Genomic DNA, 21448 nt, shown 5'->3' with positions numbered 1-21448 from the left:
TTTAAAACAAACATTTTTTATTTATTACCTGTTGCTCAAACTATCATACTCAGTATGGGAAGTGTAGTCTTGAACACATGTTGTTTGGCTTCCTACTGGATTCTGCGACTGTGTTAGAAAGGAATTTTTTATTGTGTTGTCCAGTGGTATATTAGAATTGAGCCAAGCACTGGGTTGGCCAGCAGATGTGACACTTGGAATATATTTTTGAAATGTAAAGTTTTGATCCTTGATGTCTGAGAGAGAATTTTTCTGGTACAGTTGATTTCTGCTTTCAGCATAAGTTAAATCAGATGAATTTTCTATGTTCTTTGAAGATGTTTTTGTGTCAGTAAATGAATGATTTAAGGTAGTCTCTGAACCAACATTGGCATTCATTTCAATGTGTGTCACACTGGCCTCCGATAACTTTGCTGGAGCATTATTTACTGGAGTTGGCATCACCATTGAGTCCATCAGGTCTTGAAATTCTGAAGATTCATTTAAAGTGCTGTAAAAATTTTGGACTTTTGAATTTATATTTTCTGACTGTAGAACTTTGTTACTTTTGCTTTGCAATGTTAGATTAGTATTTTGAAGCAGAAGTGAACTGATAAGCTGTTTATCTGTGGAAGTTACAGTGTTGCTACTAGGTCCAAGAAAATGACTTTTAACATCTGGCAATGTCTCAACAGACTGACTGAGAACTAGAGGAAGACTGAAAAATTTACTACTGACAAAATCTTCTGAATGTGCCACAGACAAATTAAGACTTGAAGGAGCATTACTTTTACAATCTGTCTGTTGGAAGTTAAGCTCTGAAAGACCAAGAATACTTGAATCAGAGAGTTCTGACATTTGAGAGCTTTCAGGATACACTAGGGGAACACTGGTATTCATGGATTGATCTTCAACAGCATTTACAGCTGCCACAGGTATCACTTTTACTTGTTCATGTTCAGGGACATTCTGACATGGAAGGAACCCAACACTATCCAAGGTTTTTCTAGTGTAAATGTCTGTAGATTGTGGATGTCCCAAATGAGAACCTGCAGAAAGTGATATGCTTTTGTTCACTTCCAAGTCTTGTAGATGACCATTCTGTATATCCAGCGATGGACCATCCTCAGTATTACAAATATGTTCATCAAAGGATTTTGGATGCTCACAATTAGTTTCAGTAGACAAGCTGATGGTATGGTTAGCACTTTGAATAAGACTGTCAGTTGTGACATTTCTAAGAGCGTTGGGGACTTTAGGTAAGACACCTGTAGTTTGTGCTTGGTTTAAGTTGACATTGCTCACAGAGGATTTCTGTCCATAAAGAGCTCCTTCATCTCCTAGTTCTAGATACTGAGAAAGTTTTTTAGCCAGTCGATCTTCTTCTGTTTCTATGACTGGTTTAATGATGACTGGAGACAAATCAGCTGCTGCACTAGAAGACTGTTCAGTCTGAGGTGGGGAACAAATATTCATTATTAAAAGATTATTCAACATTGAAAACATTCACATAAAAAAAAAAATCATAGAACATTTACTATTACAAAAAATAAATAATAATAATAATAAAACACCAGGTGTCTAAATTTTAAGCTAATATTACAACTATAAGCAATCTTTAAAAAGTCAATTGAAAAATGTATTGTCAAATATCTGTTCATAAAATTTGTTTAAAAGTTGATTTACCTGTTGCTCTGTTGTTAAAGGAGGTGGTATCTGAATAAAGAGAATTGATATATTTATTGTATCTAAATACAATAGTAAATTGAAAGGAAATTAAAAAATGTTCTAATTGACTGTGAATACTTAAATACACAAAAAGATAAATACTCACTAATGACAAATCTATTAGTTCCCCATTGTCCAAACTTTCTTTCAGTGCTCGAAGGGTCTAAAAAAGTTTTTATATAAAGAATTTTTTTTTAATAACTAATAGTTTTAAGTCATACAAATACACAACATAAATGTATGAGCATTTGGTACAATTTACACAGCTGAAACTAACATTCAAAAAATATGTTGCCTCATCTATTATATGTAGCATAGCAGTGCCTAAATGGAAACTGTGATGGTTTTTCCAATTTGAGGTTGAAATTTTAAAATTCTGCCTAAAAGTTGTAATACTAAACATTACACAATTTTTATTTAGTTGCTTAGAAACATTATACTTAATAAATTAGACAAGAAATTCTTCCCATCTCAAAAGAAACAGGATAATATGAGATTTTGTTTTTAGACAATGCCTACACACAAACAACGCTCAAAGTGGATCTAGATCCAATCAATTGCATTGCTTCATTCTTATGGTGACTGCTAGACCTAGTCCATAAGTTATGATAGTCATTGTACAGTGATCTTGAACTAAGAGCATTAGGAAGACCAACTCAGAGAAAAAAAAAAGGAACATTTTCATCCACACCACTCTCTGACCAAAAAAGGAAATAAAAAGTGTGTCCAAAAGGGTCAATGTAGACCCAGTCTATGATAGTATGTGTCCTTGATGATGAAAGACCACCACACATTTTTTCCTTGATCCTTATGCAATAGTGTTTGTTGTATGTTGAATGGTCAGGTGAAACAAAAATACACTGATATAATTAGTCAAGCAAGTAGATCCTTAGTTATAAAGGTCAAATGTTTTTTTAATACATTTTATTTTCTTTGTTTGTTAGACCTAGATCTAACTGCTTAGACCTAGATCTATTTCTTTTACAAGATTTTAAACTTTACTGTAAGGTTTGGCCATTATACAATAACTTAATAGAATGTTTAAAAAAAGTAAAGGTAGCAAAAATAAACATATATATATATCCCTTTTCATTGTCCTAGAATGTTTGTAAAAAACATCTTCCTTAGATATATGGTGATGAAGTATATCTTATCTTATCTTATATAATACAGACGTTACTTCAAAAAAGAAGATGATTACGTCCTAAGCGTCATGCATTTAGTCATGCATATTAACTAATGACTTAAATTCTGCCAAGTCACTGGTTTTCCTGGCTAGCTCAGGCAACCCATTCCATGCTCTATGTGATGTTGCTAGTTCAGGCTGTCTTGAAGTCAACCAATTACTCTGCAATCGTTTGGGTGTAATTGTCCGGGTGTATTACGTGTAGTTGCACAACAATACAAACAAGAACTGGCACATCGATTGTAACAGGTGAAGAGATGTAGTCAACGATGACGAACAAGTTAATATATATTTATTATGATAAAAGGCCACAGTAGAAGTCTCTGTCACTAAACACGTCGTTACCCTGGAATGTTCTATCGCTAACTGATTTTCCGGTCTCTAACCCAACATATCCCAAACGTCACTAGTCCCGTTCAATATGCGTCTACCATGGTGCGTCGCTAAATAACTAAAATAACTAACCTATATAAATAAGGTGTCTAACAGATTCCTCCCCCCCTTGAAAAAAAATATGTCAATATTTTTCCACTACTGTCAAGTCTTACAAGGGCATTTTCAATTTAAGGGGAAGACCACAAACATAAAATCTTGACATCTTCTTCTTGACATCTTCATCTTGACTTGACAGTTCCTCATATACATGTCAATGTTCATAACAGTTCATAACATTCCAGAATCATCTTCATTGGTACACAGTTCATCATGGCGGAAAATGTGGCATCTTATGGGCATGTCCTACACATCTCAAATGTTCTTCACTGGCAGTAATCTGATAAAATACAATATTTCAAAAAACAATTACAGACTTTATTTACACATTCAATACATTTTTTCTTACCACCCTTTTATACGCTTTTGTCCATTTTTCTTTTATACTCACCCTTTTCCATAGAACTAACTTTCGTCAATGATATATGAAATGATTCACACAAAAAAAAAAATATCCATACTTACTTTTAAATGCTTAACATCAAATTTACTTATCTCCCTTTTCCATAACATATAAATGATGTCAATATATTAATATATAGTACATAATCAATATAATCATAGTTTATTTACAAAATTATTTCACTTCAATGTCATTCTAGACAATAGATCAGCTACAATATTCACAGATCCACTAATAGCTTTCACTTCAAATTTATATTCCTGTAGTGCTAAGAACCATCTATAAACACGACTGTTTTTCATGCTCTTTTGCTGTATATACTGAATAGGTTTATGATCAGTTAATAATATGAATTTCCTTCCTATTAAATAGCTCTCTAGCTTAGTAATTACCCATATTACAGCTAAGGCTTCTCTTTCAATGACACTATATTTTTTCTCTGCCTCTGATAATTTTCTGCTTACATATAATATAGGATGTAAGTTATCATAGTTCTGCATTAAACAACCACCAATAGCATTACCAGATGCATCAGTTGTGACATAAAATATTTTGTCTTTATCAGGTAGTCTTAATATTAGTTCATGACTGAAAACATCTTTAATTCTGTCAATAGCTTTCACACATTCCTCATTACAAACTACTTTTTGAGGTTTTCCTTTTTTAAGTAAGTCATTTAGTGGATTCACTATTTCTGCTAAGTTTTTTATAAACTTTCTGTAATAATTTACTATTCCCAATATACTTTTAATTTGTCTTTTTGTTGTAGGTATTTCAATATTAAGTACTTTCTTTATGTTATCTTCAATAGGGCTAATCATGTTGTTATTTATTTTATGTCCTAAGAAAATTATTTCCTCCAATCCTATTTCTACTTTTTCTGCTTGAATTGTAAGTCCACTTTCTTTTATTATTTTGAATACTTCTTTTACATCTACCAAATGTTCCTCCCAACTATTATTAAAAATACATATGTCATCCAAATAGCAAATAACATTTTCTTTGTTTCCAATTATCATGTTCATCATTCTATTAAATGTGGCAGGTGCATTTACTAATCCAAAACTCATATAATTCCATTGAAAAATACCATATGGTGTTACAAATGCTGTGTAAGGTTTTGCATTTTCTGTTAAAGGTATTTGCCAATAACCTTTAGTTAAATCCAATTTAGTAAAAAATTTTGCTCCATTTAATTTATGTAAAATATCCTCTATATTTGGCATTGGATATGGGTCAAATTCTGTGATGTTGTTAAGTTTCCTATAATCAATACATAACCTTATATCTCCATTCTTCTTTTTGGCTATCACAATTGGTGAAGCATAAGGAGATGTTGATGGCTCAATTATACCTGATTCTAGTAAATTGTCTATTTCTTTCTTTACTTTGTCTTGTAAATGTAACGGTATTCTATATGGCTTAAGCTTGATAGGTTTTGTGTCTGTTACTTTAATGTCATGTTTAATAATATTTGTTTTTCCTGGTATGCTGGAAAAAATTTCTTTGTATTCCTGTATTATTTTAGTTATGTCTTTTGACTTTTCCTTAGTTAGATTATTAAGATTAATCTTTTGCCAAGTTTGATTCTCTTTTGTTTCTATTACAGGTATTTCCTTAATATCATTTTCATTGTGATTTTCATTTGTTATTATCATCAAGCATTCTTCTCTTTCTGAAAATTTATTTTCTATTTCCTCCTGAATGTTTTGTATTAACTCATCTTCTCTATCATGATACAGTTTCAAATTATTTATGTGATATGTTTTAATTTTCCCATTTATTTCAATTTGATAATTCACATCATTAATTTGTTTTATCACCTTAAATGGACCTTTCCATTGTTTACCAATTTTATTTTTCAGGTCATTTATCAATATTAATACATTGTTTCCTACTTCTAGTGTTTTCAATTGTCTTTTCTTATTTAGATTCTCATGAGCACTTTGTTTGTACTTCTTATTGTTGTTATATGCTTGAGTCCATATTTCTTTCAATTCTGTTGTGATTGTTGTTTCACTGTCATTATTTAATTTATTCTCATTATCTATTAGATTTTCTTTAAAAACATCTAATTCATCTCTGGGTTTTCTTCCATGTATTATTTCATATGGTGAAAATTGTGTTGCTTCATGGATGTTGTTTCTATGAGCAAATAGTACATAGTTAATGTAATGATCCCACTTGTTCTGATTATTCTGAATTATCTTTGTTAGTGATCTTTTTAATGATCCACCATATCGTTCACATAAACCGTTACTCTCCGGGTGGTAAACCGAAGAGTATATGTGTTGTATATTGTATTGTTTAGTCCATTTCTTAAATTGTTCTGACTTAAACTGAGATCCCTGATCACTCAATATAATTTTAGGTATACCATGTCTTGTAATTACTTTTTGAGTTATGGCATTAATGATATTTTCTGCACTTGTATTTGATAATGGGATTGCCTCTGGGTATCTACTAAACATGTCTATTACTGTTAGAATGTATTTGTTATTATTTTCAGTTTGAATTAAAGGACCTATTAAATCAATAGATACTTTCTGAAATGGTGCTGTAGGTTCATCCATTTCTTGAATAGGTGCTTTATTCACTAGGCTTTTGTTAGATCTCTTTTGACATATGTCACATGAGTTTATGTATTTGTTGATTGTTGCTTTCATTTTGGGCCAAAATACTTGTTTTGACAAGTTCCTATAACATTTCTTTACTCCCCTATGTGCTGCTAAATTATTATCATGTGTCATGATTAAAACATCTTTCCAATATTTCTGTGGTAAGACAAGTTGTTTTATTTTCTTATTATCATTACTTGTTTGTCTAAACAATATTTTATTCTCTATGCAAAATTTCTCCATTGGATTATTATTGTTTTTATCTGATATTCTCGAATAAATTTTCCCAATAATATTGTCATTCATTTGTTCTAATGCAAATGTGGGTGTTGTTTCTTTTTCACTTTGAAATATTTGTGTTTCAAGACTATTTTGTGTTTCATTTTCTATCTCTCTTTCCTTAACATCTGTATTTTCTATTTGTATTACATTACTGGTTTCTTTTTCTTTATCATTACTTATTACATTTATTGTATTTTCCTGTTTCTCATCTTTTTTATCCATTGATCTTGTTATTATCATACTTGTTATATTTTGTGTTTCTATGTTTTCATGATTTTGTCTTATGTTTTTGTATTTGTTTTGCCAGTCTTCTAATTCTTTTCTTGAACATTCTTTAACTCCTTTTATGTTTCCTACTAACATATCATATCTCATTTCTGGTATTGCAATGCCATCACAATAACCAGTGAAAAATGGGGTTTCAATGTATACCCTTATAGCTTTAAATTCCCTTACAGTGCCATCTGCTAATTCTACTTTCCTAGTAAACCCTTTATACCAATGAGGTTTGACAAATTTAGTTTTTACTGCCAAGGTGTTACAACCTGAATCCCTGATTAATTCCACCGGAATTCTATCTACAAACCCTGGGTACACTGCAAAATTGTTCCTATTTCCTTCCATGAAATATATCCTATCTGTACCTTTATTTTTGTATTCCCTACTGTAATTCCTATTTCTATAATTTCCCCTGTCATTCCTATCTCTACTCCTATATCTACTGTTATTTTGTTCATTGTATCTATTTCTACTTCCAGACCTACTATTCCCTCTTCTACAGTTAGCTGCTATATGACCTTTTCCTTGACATTTAAAACAGGTTATTTCACTATATTTTCTATTTCCACTATTTGATCTGTTTCTATTTCTACTTCTATCAACATTTTCTTTGGTGTATCCTATTAAATCTACTTTGCTCTTATCCCTATCAGAAAATGGTTTATTTGGATAGGCATTTTTGTATACTCTCATTATCTCTGTTATTTCATCTATAGTTTTTGGGTTTCTTTCTCTAATAAAAGATTGTAATTGAGGATCACATTTATTTACAAAGTTGTCCACTAGAATAAAATTTTTTAATCCTTCATAAGAGTTATTCACTTTTTCTAATTTTACCCACTTATTGAAGAAATCCTTTTCCATATTAATGGTGGTTTGGGGTTCTATTCCTAATGATGGTATATTGTCAAAATATTTCTTTCTAAAAGTTGTAGCATTATGACCATATGCATTCAATAATTCTCTTTTTAAAACTTGATAGCTATCATCAATATGATGGTCATGATTTTGGCATATTGTTAGAGCTTGACCATGAACAAAGTCTATCAGTATTTCAGACCATTCTTCTTCAGGCATATTAAATGTAGACATTTTTGCCTCATATCTTTTCAGAAAATCACCAATGTCATCCTTCTGTTCATCAAAACTTTGTATCTTTCTCTTTAGCCATGTCTGCGAATTAGGGTTGTCTCTTTGAGTGGTATAATTATTTGAGTTATTTGTGTTATTTCCTTGTTCAGTTTGGGCTCTGGCTTGTGCTGCATCCAATCTCATCTTCTCCATTTTAGCTTCATGTTCTCGGTCCTCTTTTTGCTTCTCATATTCTTCCTTTCTGATCCTATCTTGTCTCTCTATCTCTTGTCTTTGACGTTCTTCTTGTCTTTCTATCTCTTGTCTTTGACGTTCTTCTTGTCTTTCTATCTCTTGTCTTTGACGTTCCGTTTCTTCCTTCACAACTTGCTGTACATAAGCTGCTAAGTCCTTTCCTTTTAACTCCATGGCCTTTCCATCCTGCATAGCTGTTTCCTTAACCTCCTTAAGGTCCACATATGATGATGTAGCCATTGTGTTTTATATTTTATATATATTTTTACTTGGCCTATATTAGTTATGGCTATACTTTAAACTTATTTTATATTTAAGTTTTTCCACACTTTTATACAAATTTTAAATGATATGTCTCTATCTATAGATTTAGTAAATGTATAAATCTAGTCTGAGTTATTATGGTTATATTCAAATCTGTATATTAGGTCCAGTATTACACACAAATTTAAATCTAGTATATTATAGTATGTATAATATTACCATTTAGATCTATAGTTATCAAGAGCACTATGACTTTTAGATCTAGTATGAATAACTATGATCAATTTCAAAATCTGGTATGACTGAAGTCACAGTGAAGTGTTTAGAGTAAATTCAAAGACTGTCTAGAGTCTAGATCTAGAGTAGATTATGGTTCTATTTCACCATGCGAAACAAATATGTGTATACAGTGTCAAATATATCTTCAACAAGATATATATATCTAGAATGTACTACCTTCATTCATCTTCAACTTAATAATATTTCAAAGTAGAGTCTAGATAATTAAATTGTACCAAAGAGATGTACAACAATTTGCAGATCTAAATTTAGCCAGACGATAGTGTTTGACTACATAGCCAGTTTCGGCATTATTCTCATGGCAAAATCATAATTGATTTTAACCGCTCAAACTAAAATTATTTTAGTCTGATTCACAATGAAAGAATCCTACCCGCACTTTCTATCATTAAGTGAAAAAAAATACAGATCTAATTAAATTAATAAAAATAAATAATTTAAAATAATATAAACAAATGAAATAATTAAAATGAGACTATCGCTATGGGTTGGGATATGACAATATGGCACACAATGATAACGTCACGAAGTAACCAGGCAACAACGGATATGACGTTTACACAAACAAAACAAATTACAACCCTAAATGTATAATATAGCTTTTCATCTAAATTACGTCTTCTACCCCGACGGGTTTTAAGGCGCACCACCTGATTTTACTCAGGCTAACGTACCAAATTTAGACAAAATCTATTTCTAAGGGCAATCTAAACATATACTAATAAGAAAAATGGCACTTAGCTTTTGATAAGAAAGATCCCTTTGTTCGGACTCCCGAATATGCTAGATCACAACAAATTCCACTGCCTCTCTTCCAGTTCTGACTCTGTTCTCCGGTGCTACTAGTATCCCACGTAATGCCACAGATGTCCTGATATGCCACAGTAAAATGTTTCGGTTCCTTCGGTGACTGTTGATGACCGTATGTGTAGTTCCGACGACTTTGTGTACACAGTTACTGACGAATAGGTTAACGGTTCTTCTGGCGATGACTTGACTTGTGTAGACGACTACTGACAAATAACAGTCTCTTGACGGCAACTTGATCTGGACGACTGACGAATAACGAATTTCTTGACGATGACTTGATCTGGGCTGACGAATAACGACTTTCTTGACGATGACTTGATCTGGGCTGACGAATAACGACTTTCTTGACGATGACTTGATCTGGGCTGACGAATAACGGCTTTCTAAAATAGTTCACTGCTTCTGCTGCTACTCTGGTAGTACGACGAAGTTTGCTGTTGTACTCTGCTTCACTAGACCAACTGTCCAATGTAGACTAGGTGAAACCAAGGTCACCTCCGACGACGTTCCGTTAGACGATTAACGGTTTTCAACGAAATTAAGTGGATGTAGCTGTTTCCACAACTTCACTGCTAACAAGTCTAGATATGGTCTAGACCGACGAATACTAGATATATCAATGTTCAGTACTGATAAAGATTACTTCACTAACCTTCCAAAGGTTAAACACAGTGACCGTTATAAACGTGGCAAGCAACCGGTTCAATGAGCAAACTGCTCCACAAGAATCTCTCCAAGGGTAAGACGACAGAGCGATTTCGATTTAGTTAGCTACCAAACTTGTAGTACTCACAATACTTCTGACAGCGGGCAAACTGTCCTTCTCGAAACTGACGAGGTAAAACTTGATACTCAATGTGGCTCCTATGACGAAGAAAAAATATGTCCAACAGGTTCACTAACGATCTCTCACCCGTTATGAACGAACGGTTTCTCTGGTTGTAGGTCGATTCAGCATATGAAGATCAGGCTTTGATAATATACTGGTTAAGTAGACCAGACGTTGCGATGATTACGGTCCTGACGAAGGTCACCCTGAGTTAACGGCTCGTTGAACGTGCGATCAAACAGGCGACGACTGCTTGTAGATCTAGAACAAAGTCACTCTGCGATACTGCTGTGTTCAGCCGTACTCCGATGAAATCTTATATCTTCGAGTGCACGACCCTCACCTGAGTAAACGTTCTGCTTCGAGGTCCGGTTCGATGTTCGGCTTCAACAGGGGTCCGGCTTCGAGGTTCGGGGTCGCCACTGTGATGTTGCTAGTTCAGGCTGTCTTGAAGTCAACCAATTACTCTGCAATCGTTTGGGTGTAATTGTCCGGGTGTATTACGTGTAGTTGCACAACAATACAAACAAGAACTGGCACATCGATTGTAACAGGTGAAGAGATGTAGTCAACGATGACGAACAAGTTAATATATATTTATTATGATAAAAGGCCACAGTAGAAGTCTCTGTCACTAAACACGTCGTTACCCTGGAATGTTCTATCGCTAACTGATTTTCCGGTCTCTAACCCAACATATCCCAAACGTCACTAGTCCCGTTCAATATGCGTCTACCATGGTGCGTCGCTAAATAACTAAAATAACTAACCTATATAAATAAGGTGTCTAACATCTAATAGCACTAGGGAAGAAGGAGTATTTGTACAAATTTGTCCTAGCATATGGGACGAGGAATGTGCCTTTATCTTTGTGTCTTTCAGAGTATTTTATTAAATTTTGTTTTTGTATTTGAAGATTATTGTTCAGTGTTTTATTTATAATTGCTACTTTACTTTTGAGTCTTCTGTCCTGAAGGCTTTCTAAATTTAGTGATTTTACTAAAGGTGTTACTCTAGTTCAATGTGAATATTCGTTTGTTATGAATCTCACTGCTCTATTTTGTGTCTGTTCCAGTTTCTTAATGTTTTCTTGAGTTGAGGGGTCCCAAACGGAGGATGCATATTCTATTATTGGTCTAACCAAGGTTAAATAACATTTTAGTTTTATGTTCTTATTTGATTTATTGAAATTTCTTTTAATAAATCCTAATGCTTTGTTTGATTTTTTTTTATAGTTTCATCAATATGTGGATTCCATGACAGTTTTTCATTTAATATAACACCTAGGTATTTAGCGTTTTTAGTCTGTGTTACTGGTTTGCCATGAATAAGATAAGTGGAATTAATTTGTTTTAGTTTTTTGTTACTCTTAACAACTGACATTTTTCTGGGTGGAAAGACATGCTCCAAATTGATTCCCATTTCTGTAATTCATCTAATTCTCTTTGTAAAATATCTGTGTCTTGTGTTGTTTTTATTGTTCTTTATATTATGCAATCGTCTGCAAATAATCTGACTTTTGTTCCTGAAGTAATGCAATTTGGTAAATCATTTATGTAAATTAAAAATAGAAGTGGACCCAAGACTGTTCCTTGAGGTACACCAGAGTTTACTGTTATCGATGTTGATTTAGATAGAGCCATTTATTATTACAGTTTGTTCTCTCCCTATCAGAAAATCTTTAATCCACTGATGCAGTGGACCATTAATGCTGAAACATTTTAATTTTTTAAGCAAACTATGGTGGTGAACTTTGTCAAAAGCCTTAGAAAAATCTAGTAAGATAGCATCTATTTGTTCACTATTATATAAACCTTTTGAAAAATCATCAATTAGTCCTATTAGTTGTGTTTCACATGATCTATATTTCCTAAAGCCATGTTGGTATGGGGTGAGGACATTATGTTTGTCTAAGTGGTTTATGATGTTGCTACATATTATGTGTTCTATGATTTTACATGTGATGCTGGTAAGTGATACTGGTCTGTAGTTTCCTGGGTCAGATTTTTCTCCTTTTTTAAATAAGGGAGTGACATTAGCTTCTTTCCAGTCCTTTGGTACTCTGCCCTGGTTAAGCGATGCCTGAAAGAGTATTTTGAACTCTGGGGCTAGCTCATTGCTTAGTTCTTTGAGTAATCTAGCTGGAATACCATCAGGTCCAGAAGCTTTATTTGGTTTGGTGTTGGCTAATAGTTTTTGGATTCCATTTTCTTGTACTACTATATCTTCTATGTTGTCTACTTGGTTCAAATTAAGTAATATGTCTTTGTCTCCTGGGGCTGAGAATGCTGATGCAAAGTATTTGTTTAGGATGTTTGCTTTAGTTTCATTATCATTATGTATTATATTATGTTCATCTTTTAATGGCGCTATGCCTGTTGTTTCCATTTTCTTAGACTTAATGTATGACCATAGGTTTTTGTTGTTATCTTTAGATATTACATTGTTTATGTATTCACTCTGCAGCTGTCTGCTTACTTTTTGGGTTAAGTGTTTAATTTTTATATACTTTTTGTAAACTCTTTCTGCCTTAGTTTCTTTAAATTTTCTTTAAAGAGCTCTAGGGATTTTTTTGTCTATAATAATGAATCTTGCCAAATGAAAGTGTGTATGCAAAAGCATAGTCAGAATAAGGGAAAAAGTTTTAGAAAACTAAAGAGAGCTAAAATTTGACAAGGTAAAACAAAGTCCATTTCTTACCTTAACTATTTTAAATAGCTTAAGTACTTCATTAACTTGATTATTCTTTTTATAGGCCAGTGCTGAAGCCATGTATTCCTTGATTCTCGTTTCCACTAAGACTTTACTGTCAGCGATTATTTGATGGCTGTCATTTTGTTGCTCTGCAACTTCAAACATGCACAAAAGGATTCATCAGTAAATAACCATAATATAATAAAAAACTTGCCTTCTTGGAAAGGCATTAAAATTTGTCTTGGACTTAAAGTACATACAAATTCATTGATAATAATGAATTTCAAGAGCAACTTACTTGACAGCTTTTCCAATTCATCTGTTTGTTTTGTTAAAGCTGTAAGCAAGGCTTCATTTTCTTTTAGGACTGAATTCTGAGCAGATATTTCCTTTTCCATATCACTTAGTTTCTGTAAATCAAAAAGAATATAAGTATCAATGTCATAAGACAATTTTATTGTCATGGTATCTGGTTTACCAAGTAAGCTCGGCTGAAGATATAAATGCAAATATAGACTACTAGACTGATTATCTTAAATAAACAACGCGTTAGTGTCATTATTCTTCTTGAAGTGGGAACGCTGTTTGCCTTTGTATAGTTCCAAAAACTCTACAGTGTTGTTATTTTAACAATTGTGGTGTTTACAATACAAAATCTATCACATCATCATTATAGTTAAGAGAATAGAATTTAGTTTTATTGTATAAATTATATGGTGTGTTACATATATTAAGATTCAAGATTTTGATGTTCAAACCAACAGTGCCTGTTGCAATAAAATGCAATGCAGTATATAAGGCCTACCCACAAAATTGTGCATTTATGAAGGTATTTTTTTTATGTTCTGTAGTCAACACCACTTTTGCTCTTGTAACTAATTTTAAATGTTTTAAATCATATTTAAAATTATTCCTAACAAGTATTGTATTTTTTTAAACCCTAAATTCACTTAACTTCATTGACTAGTATTTAAAAAAAAAAAAAAGAAGAAAGTTTAGCATCCAATTCAAACATTGTGATCTATAGGGTAGAAGAGGTAAAGGTCATCTGTTTCTAAGACAGCCAGTTAATGGGGATGTCAGATGGCCAGCACAATGACCAACCACCTTTACTTTCCCCAGCTAATGTCATGTCAGGCACTTATTTGAGTTAGGTGGACTTGAGAGGGGGGAATCCTAAAAATGCAAAAATTTAAAATTCACAGAGATTTGAGCCCAAGAGCCCTCATTCGGATGTTAAGCCCTTTTACACTCAGCCACCATCCCCACCTCTCTTTGTTTTAAATATATAAGACAAAAAAGTTCAGTCAATTGATAAAAAAATTCACTGCAGTAAAACTGTGTACAATGTAGTATTTACTCATACACTACCAAAAATCAAATAAATATTGAATTCACCTTAAGCAATTCTTTGACTTTCTGTTGATTATCTAGAGATGTAAACTTAATTCGTCCAACTTGAAGCAGCTGAGCTCTAACCATTAGCATAAACTTTGTTTTGTTCATTTTGCTGGTTGACTTTACTATAGAAATGATATTTTGGAAAAAAAATTGTCACATTTTATTTTCTAGATACAGAAGTCATGGAACTTCAAAGTTGTTAACGTACTTCAATCAATAGATGTTTTATTTTTTAACCTCTTGATGATTTACAATATTTATACCAATTTATAATTATAATAACATATAACATAACATATTTTTTTTTAATTTAATAAATATACCATGTGAAAATGTAGGCAAGTAACACTAAACCATTTTTTTTGTTAACATTTCCATTTAAATTAAAGTTTTTTTTTGTTGTTTTTTTTTGTTGCTTTTGTTGTTTTGAATGTTACATTAAATTTGAGGGTCAAAGCCAGTTAATTATCTGTGTTCATTTTAAGTCCAACAATTAAAAGGAAAAGTATTTATTTCTTTATTTGATTTTATCTCCAAATTTGTTAGATTTTGTATATTATTTCACTAAATATTTCTATTACCCATGACTTACAGTTATCTAAAATCATGAATCTATTATGATGAAAATGTAGTAATGTTTGATGATTTAAATTTAAAATTTTTTTTGAATTTAATAAAAAGAAAACAGAATCTTCAAATATCCTGTACTCACAGGGGACTGCATCATGATACTCATACTCAGGTGGAATGTCTCGTTTCCATACTGGACGATTGGCTTTGGCTCGTGTCATTAGAAACTCAAGGGTCTATAATTAAACATATAAAATTCTTTTTTTAAGTAAAATATTCAGCAAAATAATCATTGTATCATAATTATAAAAATAATATAGTATAGTTGTATAGTTTCATTCACTTTAAACTTACTATATCAGAAACTTTTAATCGCAAAGACTTTTGGTCATAATTTTGAGCAAAATCTGGTATTAACTGATTATTTGCACACACAAAATAATAAATAAATAAATAAAATGACTAATTACATTTGAGAACCAATTATTGAAACTCCTAAAAAAACAACAACATATTTGTTCAGGCTATTTTAAGCAAAAAAATACCAATCATATGGGGTCAGATCTAGAATATGGTAACTAAAATTTGCACTATACCAGTGATAGTCTTATCATAGCAATACTTACTCTTACTGCACTCTGGAGTTTAGGAATATGCTTCCTATCTCTTGCAGTTGTAGACTGTTCAGCCGCCAACAGTGCAGCTTTATAACTTGATATTCTTTCACTTATAGTTTCCACAGCATTGTTATCAAATTCTGTTGTCAGTAAAGAATAAAATCTTGAACAATAAATTAGGATGTACAGAAATTCATATGTGTATGTGTGTATGCAAATGTTCACAAACATAACATTATATACTTAATATCTAAATTTTTTTTGCAGGGGGAAGGAAGTTATATATGGAAAAATTAAAAATTAAAAGAGTTCATGTTCAGTAATACAATATATTTTTTTTATTTTAATGTGATATATCTGATAATCTAATGTGATTTCTAATACTAAAAGGTTCACTAGACTACTTAGAGCTAGAGTCTGCTTTTTTTTTTATTGGTGCAAAAAGAGACATTCAAGCTTTTAATATGTCAATGAAAAATGTAAGTATAAAAAGAGATACAGAAACTTAATTTTTGTATTAAATGCAGAACCAGCAAATAGTGGGAGCAATGTATGAAAGGCAGCATTGATGTACTGATTTATCCTATCCTCCAGTAAAGCTGCTGTCACAGGCATTATTAACTAAACATTACAGTAAAAACACAAAAATACCAATAAATGCTTTAATATTCATCTCTATATAGACCTATTTATCATACATAGATCTTAGGAAACAGACCTTTAGTGGGCAGCATATTAAAATATTTTTGCATGGTAAGAGGCTAAACACTTTCCAAAACAAACTGCATTAGTGACATTTTTATGTGCTTTAATACACACCATGATCTACTGGAAAACTCTAAATAAAAAATAATTTGAACAAAAGAGAAAAAAATAGGGTATTCATGTCTGCTTTCAGAACTTACTCTGACAAAAAGCTCAATATTTTTTTGATTTAAGTTAAAAGTGTGTTGAAAGAAGCCATACATTTGTTAAAATTTTCTGTCCCAAAATGAATCACCATTAGAATGATTACATGCAGATTTTATCATAGTATTTATAATACTTAAATCTAACAATTAGACTATATTACCATCATCTGAAGGAATAGGAACTGGGGGAGGTATCTCATCAGCACTGACAGGGTAGCCAGCCTCCACATTTCTTTGTAAGTCATTCAGGATCTACAATAAATTTATGGAAATTTAGAGGGATGTTTCTTGCATGTAATTAATAGTTGAGGAATACTACATTATAAACATTATATTGAAACAATGATGAATTAAGTTTACCTGAAGACCTTGCTGTAACCTTTGAATTTTCTGCATGCGCTTGTCTGAAAGTTCCTCCTCAGCAAAGTATAATGCTTTGTGATAATTAGACAGCCGAGAAGCTAACTCATTCATTGGATTTGGCACAAAGCCTATAAAAATATTAAAATATAAAATAGGAAATTAAGAAGTTTCTATACTTAACTGAATTTACTGAGTAGATAAAAATTTTCAATGCCTGAATAACTTAAATAGTTGTTGTACCTCAACTAGTATTGATCTAAAAAAAAGTCCTCAAAACTTCACATATAAGTAAGCCAACATAGTTACCTCAACATTACAAAGTCTTTTGAAAAACATAATAGATCTTTCCAAATTAAAAAATGAAGCAAAGTGTTCAGTTCAAATATGTAGGATTATCACTTAAGTTGATGGTGTTACTTTCCTATCAGTGTTGCTATCACAATGTTGCATGATATCAGACCATTATTCTAATAGTGAAGTTATTTCCCTTCTTAATAATGTAGCACCACTAACCTATCGGAGGAGCTATCACCAATGGTGGTGGAATCACTGATTCAGGAATGGTGTGGCCAGAATTGACTCTTTCCATCAGATCCACCAGTTGCTGAAGAAATGAAAGTCATATTTTGAACATTTATATCAAAGCTACAGCATGCTGGTTATAATTATCATGTCTTAAGTAAATGATACAGTGTTATCAACAATGTTGCACTCAGAGCTAATGGGTGATGTCAATGAGGGACTGTGACACTTGGCCCTTTTCTTTAAGAACATTAAAGTAAATAGAACATGTGTGAACATTTGTATCACAGTTAACCAAAATAATGCTGAATTTTGTTTTTGTATTTGAAGATTATGGTTCAGTGTTTTATGTATTATTGCTACTTTACTTTTGAGCCTTCTGTCCTGAAGGCTTTCTAAATTTAGTGATTTTACTAAAGGTGTTACTCTAGTCAAATGTGAATATTCGTTTGTTATGAATCGCACTGCTCTATTTTGTGTCTGTTCTAGTTTCTTAATGTTTTCTTGAGTTGAGGGGTCCCAAACAGAGGATGCATATTCTATTATTGGCCTAACCAAGGTTAAATAACATTTTAGTTTTATGTTCTTATTTGATTTATAGAAATTTCTTTTAATAAATCCTAATGCTTTGTTTGATTTTTTTGTAGTTTCATCAATATGTGGATTCCATGACAGTTTTTCATTTACATAAGCAAAGCTATAAAGATACTTTGAATGAACAAAAATTCTTTATCAAGATATTAAGTTCTGAGTGGGCAATGAAAAAATCCACACAAGTCTTGGTTGCACAACAAAAGTTCACTTACTTGAATATCTTTCTGTAATTGAGAGACTTGATGAACATCGTGGGCTGCTGAAGCCCCATCCACAGCATTGATGTACTGATTTATCCTATCCTCCAGTAAAGCTGCTGTCACAGGCATTGTTAACTAAACATTACAGTAAAAACACAAAAATACCAATAAATGCTTTAATATTCATCTATATATAGACCTATTTATCATACATAGATCTTAGGGAAGTATGAGCTCTCCATTCAGACCTTGTGGTCCATGGAGTAAAGCTCATGCTAATAAAGAAGTTTCAAATGGCAAGATCAACATCCAACCCTGTTTACTCTTTCAAACTTAAGTCAGTCATTGGTAAAAATCATGAGGTTTAAGATTTCAGTCAAGCTCTAGTTACTGGTACCATACAGTTTGGAACCCTAGCAGTACTATGTAAATACTCAACTGGATCTAGAGCAGCTATTAATCACATCCCCACACCATAAGGATCTAGATTTGACTAATCACTAAATTAGTGATAGTTCAGTATTCTAGACTGCCAGAATGTCTATCCTACTTTTTTTTTTCTAGCATAACAATACTAGTATCCTTGTTTGCTCCCTGTGTAGATCTGAATCAATATAATTAGAGCACAACACTGCTACAGAGGTGAGTAAAAGTGACTCAGTGAGTGATCTACATTAGATGTTGAGAACCTATTAAAACAATATTAAAAAAACAAACAAATGGCAAAACAGGATTTGTTTTAGTGGCCTCTTAGAAAAATGCATAGCTTTATTTTTTAAATCTTATTATATTGTTTGAAAATTGATTAATACTAATTAAAAAAAAACAACAACAACATATGTTACACAAAAGACTTTTTTCTGTTAGTGATGAAATATTATTTCAAAATTGTCTAGTTATGTAGCTTATGATGACATGTAGGGAACCATCAGTGGTTGTACAGTGGCTTCATAAGTAATGTAGAATAAAGAACAGATCTATTCACTATTCACCTTGTGAGTTATGATACACAGGCAACATCTAAATAAAAGTTAAGCCCGCAATTTCATTTCTATTGGAACCTAATTATAAAAATTGTAAATAAAATACAAAAATAAAATATAAATTGATTTTGTAGTGAATTCAGCAATAGTAATGTTTATATTAAAAATAAAAATAAATTTACAATTAAACCTGAAACCAGTAGGCCCTAATATTCCAAAATTCTTAGGATTTGAAAGAAATTCATGACAATCAGATTAATTTTTGTGTGTAGTCACTGCAAATTATTTGACATAATTTTTGTATAATGATAATATTTCCAATGCCTTCGATTCCGAAGATTGCGGCTGAGTGCAGTGTTTCACATAACTACGCAAACCCAGTTGCGACATGCATATTATCCCGAATTTTGTGCAGACATAGCCGTTGTCTGCTGGCAATCTATTTAAGTTTTCTTTCTGTATTTAGCGCCTGTCTTCAATAATGGCTTTTGTTTTAGTCTCAAATGTTGGTCCCGCAGCTTTTATGAGAGCTCTTCAACTATCTCTCTCAGAGACCATCTGCTGACAGTGAATGCTGCCAGTTACTTTCCTCTATGCCAGCGAGGACATCTTTATAGGGCTTACGGGGGAAGGGAAGGGCACCTCTGCAACTCCGTCCTACTCTAAGCTCGCCAAAGAAGATCGCCTCTGGCATGCGGTCGTCTCCCATGCGGGATAAGTGTTATTGATAGCATAAAAATTAATAAATAAATGACATTTTGTTTCAAATTTGCCTTCTCACGCTTGTTTATAAATGTTTTTCTTACAGGGGGGCACTGGCAGATTTTTTAAAACAAAAAATTCGAAAAGGGGGCAGTAAGCCAAAAAAGGTTGAAGACCACTGATCTAGAATCTAGGACTAGATTGAATTATTGTGGAGTATATCAGTATATTAGTATATGACACACAGTATATGTAGATATATATTGACTAGATTCTAGATCTATAAAACTTATTACTTAGAATAGAATAGATCACTTAGACTTAGATCTAGGAATCTAGTTTTTTAGTAAGTTAAGTAAGTATAAATATAAATATTATAGATCTAATAATAGTATTGAATTGCATTGGACTTGGTGATTGGTCTGACTCAGAGCCAGAGTCATACTAATAAATACTATTACTAACTAGTATTAGTATTACTAAAATGATGTATCATGTTTATGATGTTACTACATCTGGATGTAGTCACACTAGTCCGGGACTCATACTACTCATTATTCATACTCATACTAGAAAATCTACTCAGTTACTACTGTTAGTGAGTGTTACTGTTACTACTCATACTCATAGTCATAGTCTCATGATAGTGACTAGTCAATGAGTCAATGACACTGAATTGACTGATAAAAAGTGATAGTCATATGATATCGTCTGGATCTAGATTCTAGACTCTACTCTACTTCTATGGTAGATTCTTATAACTGAACACCGACTTTCGGGAACTAGGTCAATTTTTTATTTTATTTTTTTACTTGGTGAAGGTTTAACTTACAAAAAAACTGAAAGCAGATTCTTATTCTGCAACTAAAGGACTATAAAAATAGCTGTGTTCCTTTGTATTACCACCCATAGTCAAGATTTTATTTTAAAATAAATTAGGTCACTTCATGCTCCTATTTTGAACGCAGTTTTTGGGCTTTCTCCTTTAGTTGAACAGTGAGCACCGGTGTTGAACACCACTATGTAATTGCTAATAAATTATATCGGTGTTACTTAAAAATTATTTAGATTGTAGTAAAAGAAGTAGATTCAATTTTGCAATATGTATTTATAGTCTATTTCCTCATATACTCTATTTCTCTCTCTTTATATATATATATATATATATATATATATATATATATCGTGTATAGTTTATTTATTTAAATACCTATATAATCTATGTGTAGAAACAGACAGAAATAGAGCTATAAATTAATTATTTTAATTTAATAAACATGATATTTTCTACTAGGCTACTTGTATTTTCTCTGTCTTTCTTTTAACTCCCATCCAAGGAGCCTCTTCTTGTTTTCATAATTTGGATGTTCGTTTTGTGACACCTTAACATCCCCT

The 21448-nt window shown here is 32.0% G+C and overlaps 1 protein-coding gene and 1 long non-coding RNA gene across 4 annotated transcripts in view; both read right to left on the bottom strand.

Annotated features, from left to right (window-relative positions):
- Positions 1-21448, bottom strand: part of LOC106058973 (uncharacterized) — a 29029-nt gene that overhangs the window by 6677 nt on the left and 904 nt on the right. The window contains exons 1-13 of one of the 3 annotated variants that reach the window (XM_056029311.1): positions 20678-20790; positions 18381-18503; positions 17566-17656; positions 17050-17180; positions 16851-16941; positions 15788-15918; positions 15304-15397; positions 14589-14713; positions 13489-13600; positions 13197-13345; positions 1814-1870; positions 1666-1695; positions 29-1431 (exon numbers count right to left, since the gene is read on the bottom strand). In XM_056029311.1, coding sequence (XP_055885286.1) covers positions 29-1431; positions 1666-1695; positions 1814-1870; positions 13197-13345; positions 13489-13600; positions 14589-14713; positions 15304-15397; positions 15788-15918; positions 16851-16941; positions 17050-17180; positions 17566-17656; positions 18381-18497 — 2531 coding nt within the window. In that variant the 5' untranslated portion in view covers positions 18498-18503; positions 20678-20790. Of the gene's footprint in view, positions 1-28; positions 1432-1665; positions 1696-1813; positions 1871-13196; positions 13346-13488; positions 13601-14588; positions 14714-15303; positions 15398-15787; positions 15919-16850; positions 16942-17049; positions 17181-17565; positions 17657-18380; positions 18504-20533; positions 20640-20677; positions 20791-21448 lie in introns of those variants that run through there. The other 2 variants (XM_056029310.1, XM_056029309.1) reach the window with 2 other exon arrangements.
- LOC129926278 (uncharacterized) lies at positions 3169-11407 on the bottom strand. Its single transcript, XR_008777917.1, has 2 exons — positions 9014-11407; positions 3169-3665 (listed from the first exon to the last, which is right to left on the bottom strand). It is a non-coding gene; the product is annotated as an uncharacterized LOC129926278 (long non-coding RNA).

The sequence above is a fragment of the Biomphalaria glabrata genome, chromosome 5 (assembly GCF_947242115.1).
Source record: "Biomphalaria glabrata chromosome 5, xgBioGlab47.1, whole genome shotgun sequence".
NCBI classification, from domain to species: Eukaryota; Metazoa; Mollusca; class Gastropoda; family Planorbidae; genus Biomphalaria; species Biomphalaria glabrata.
This window is presented reverse-complemented; position numbering and strand designations above follow the sequence as displayed.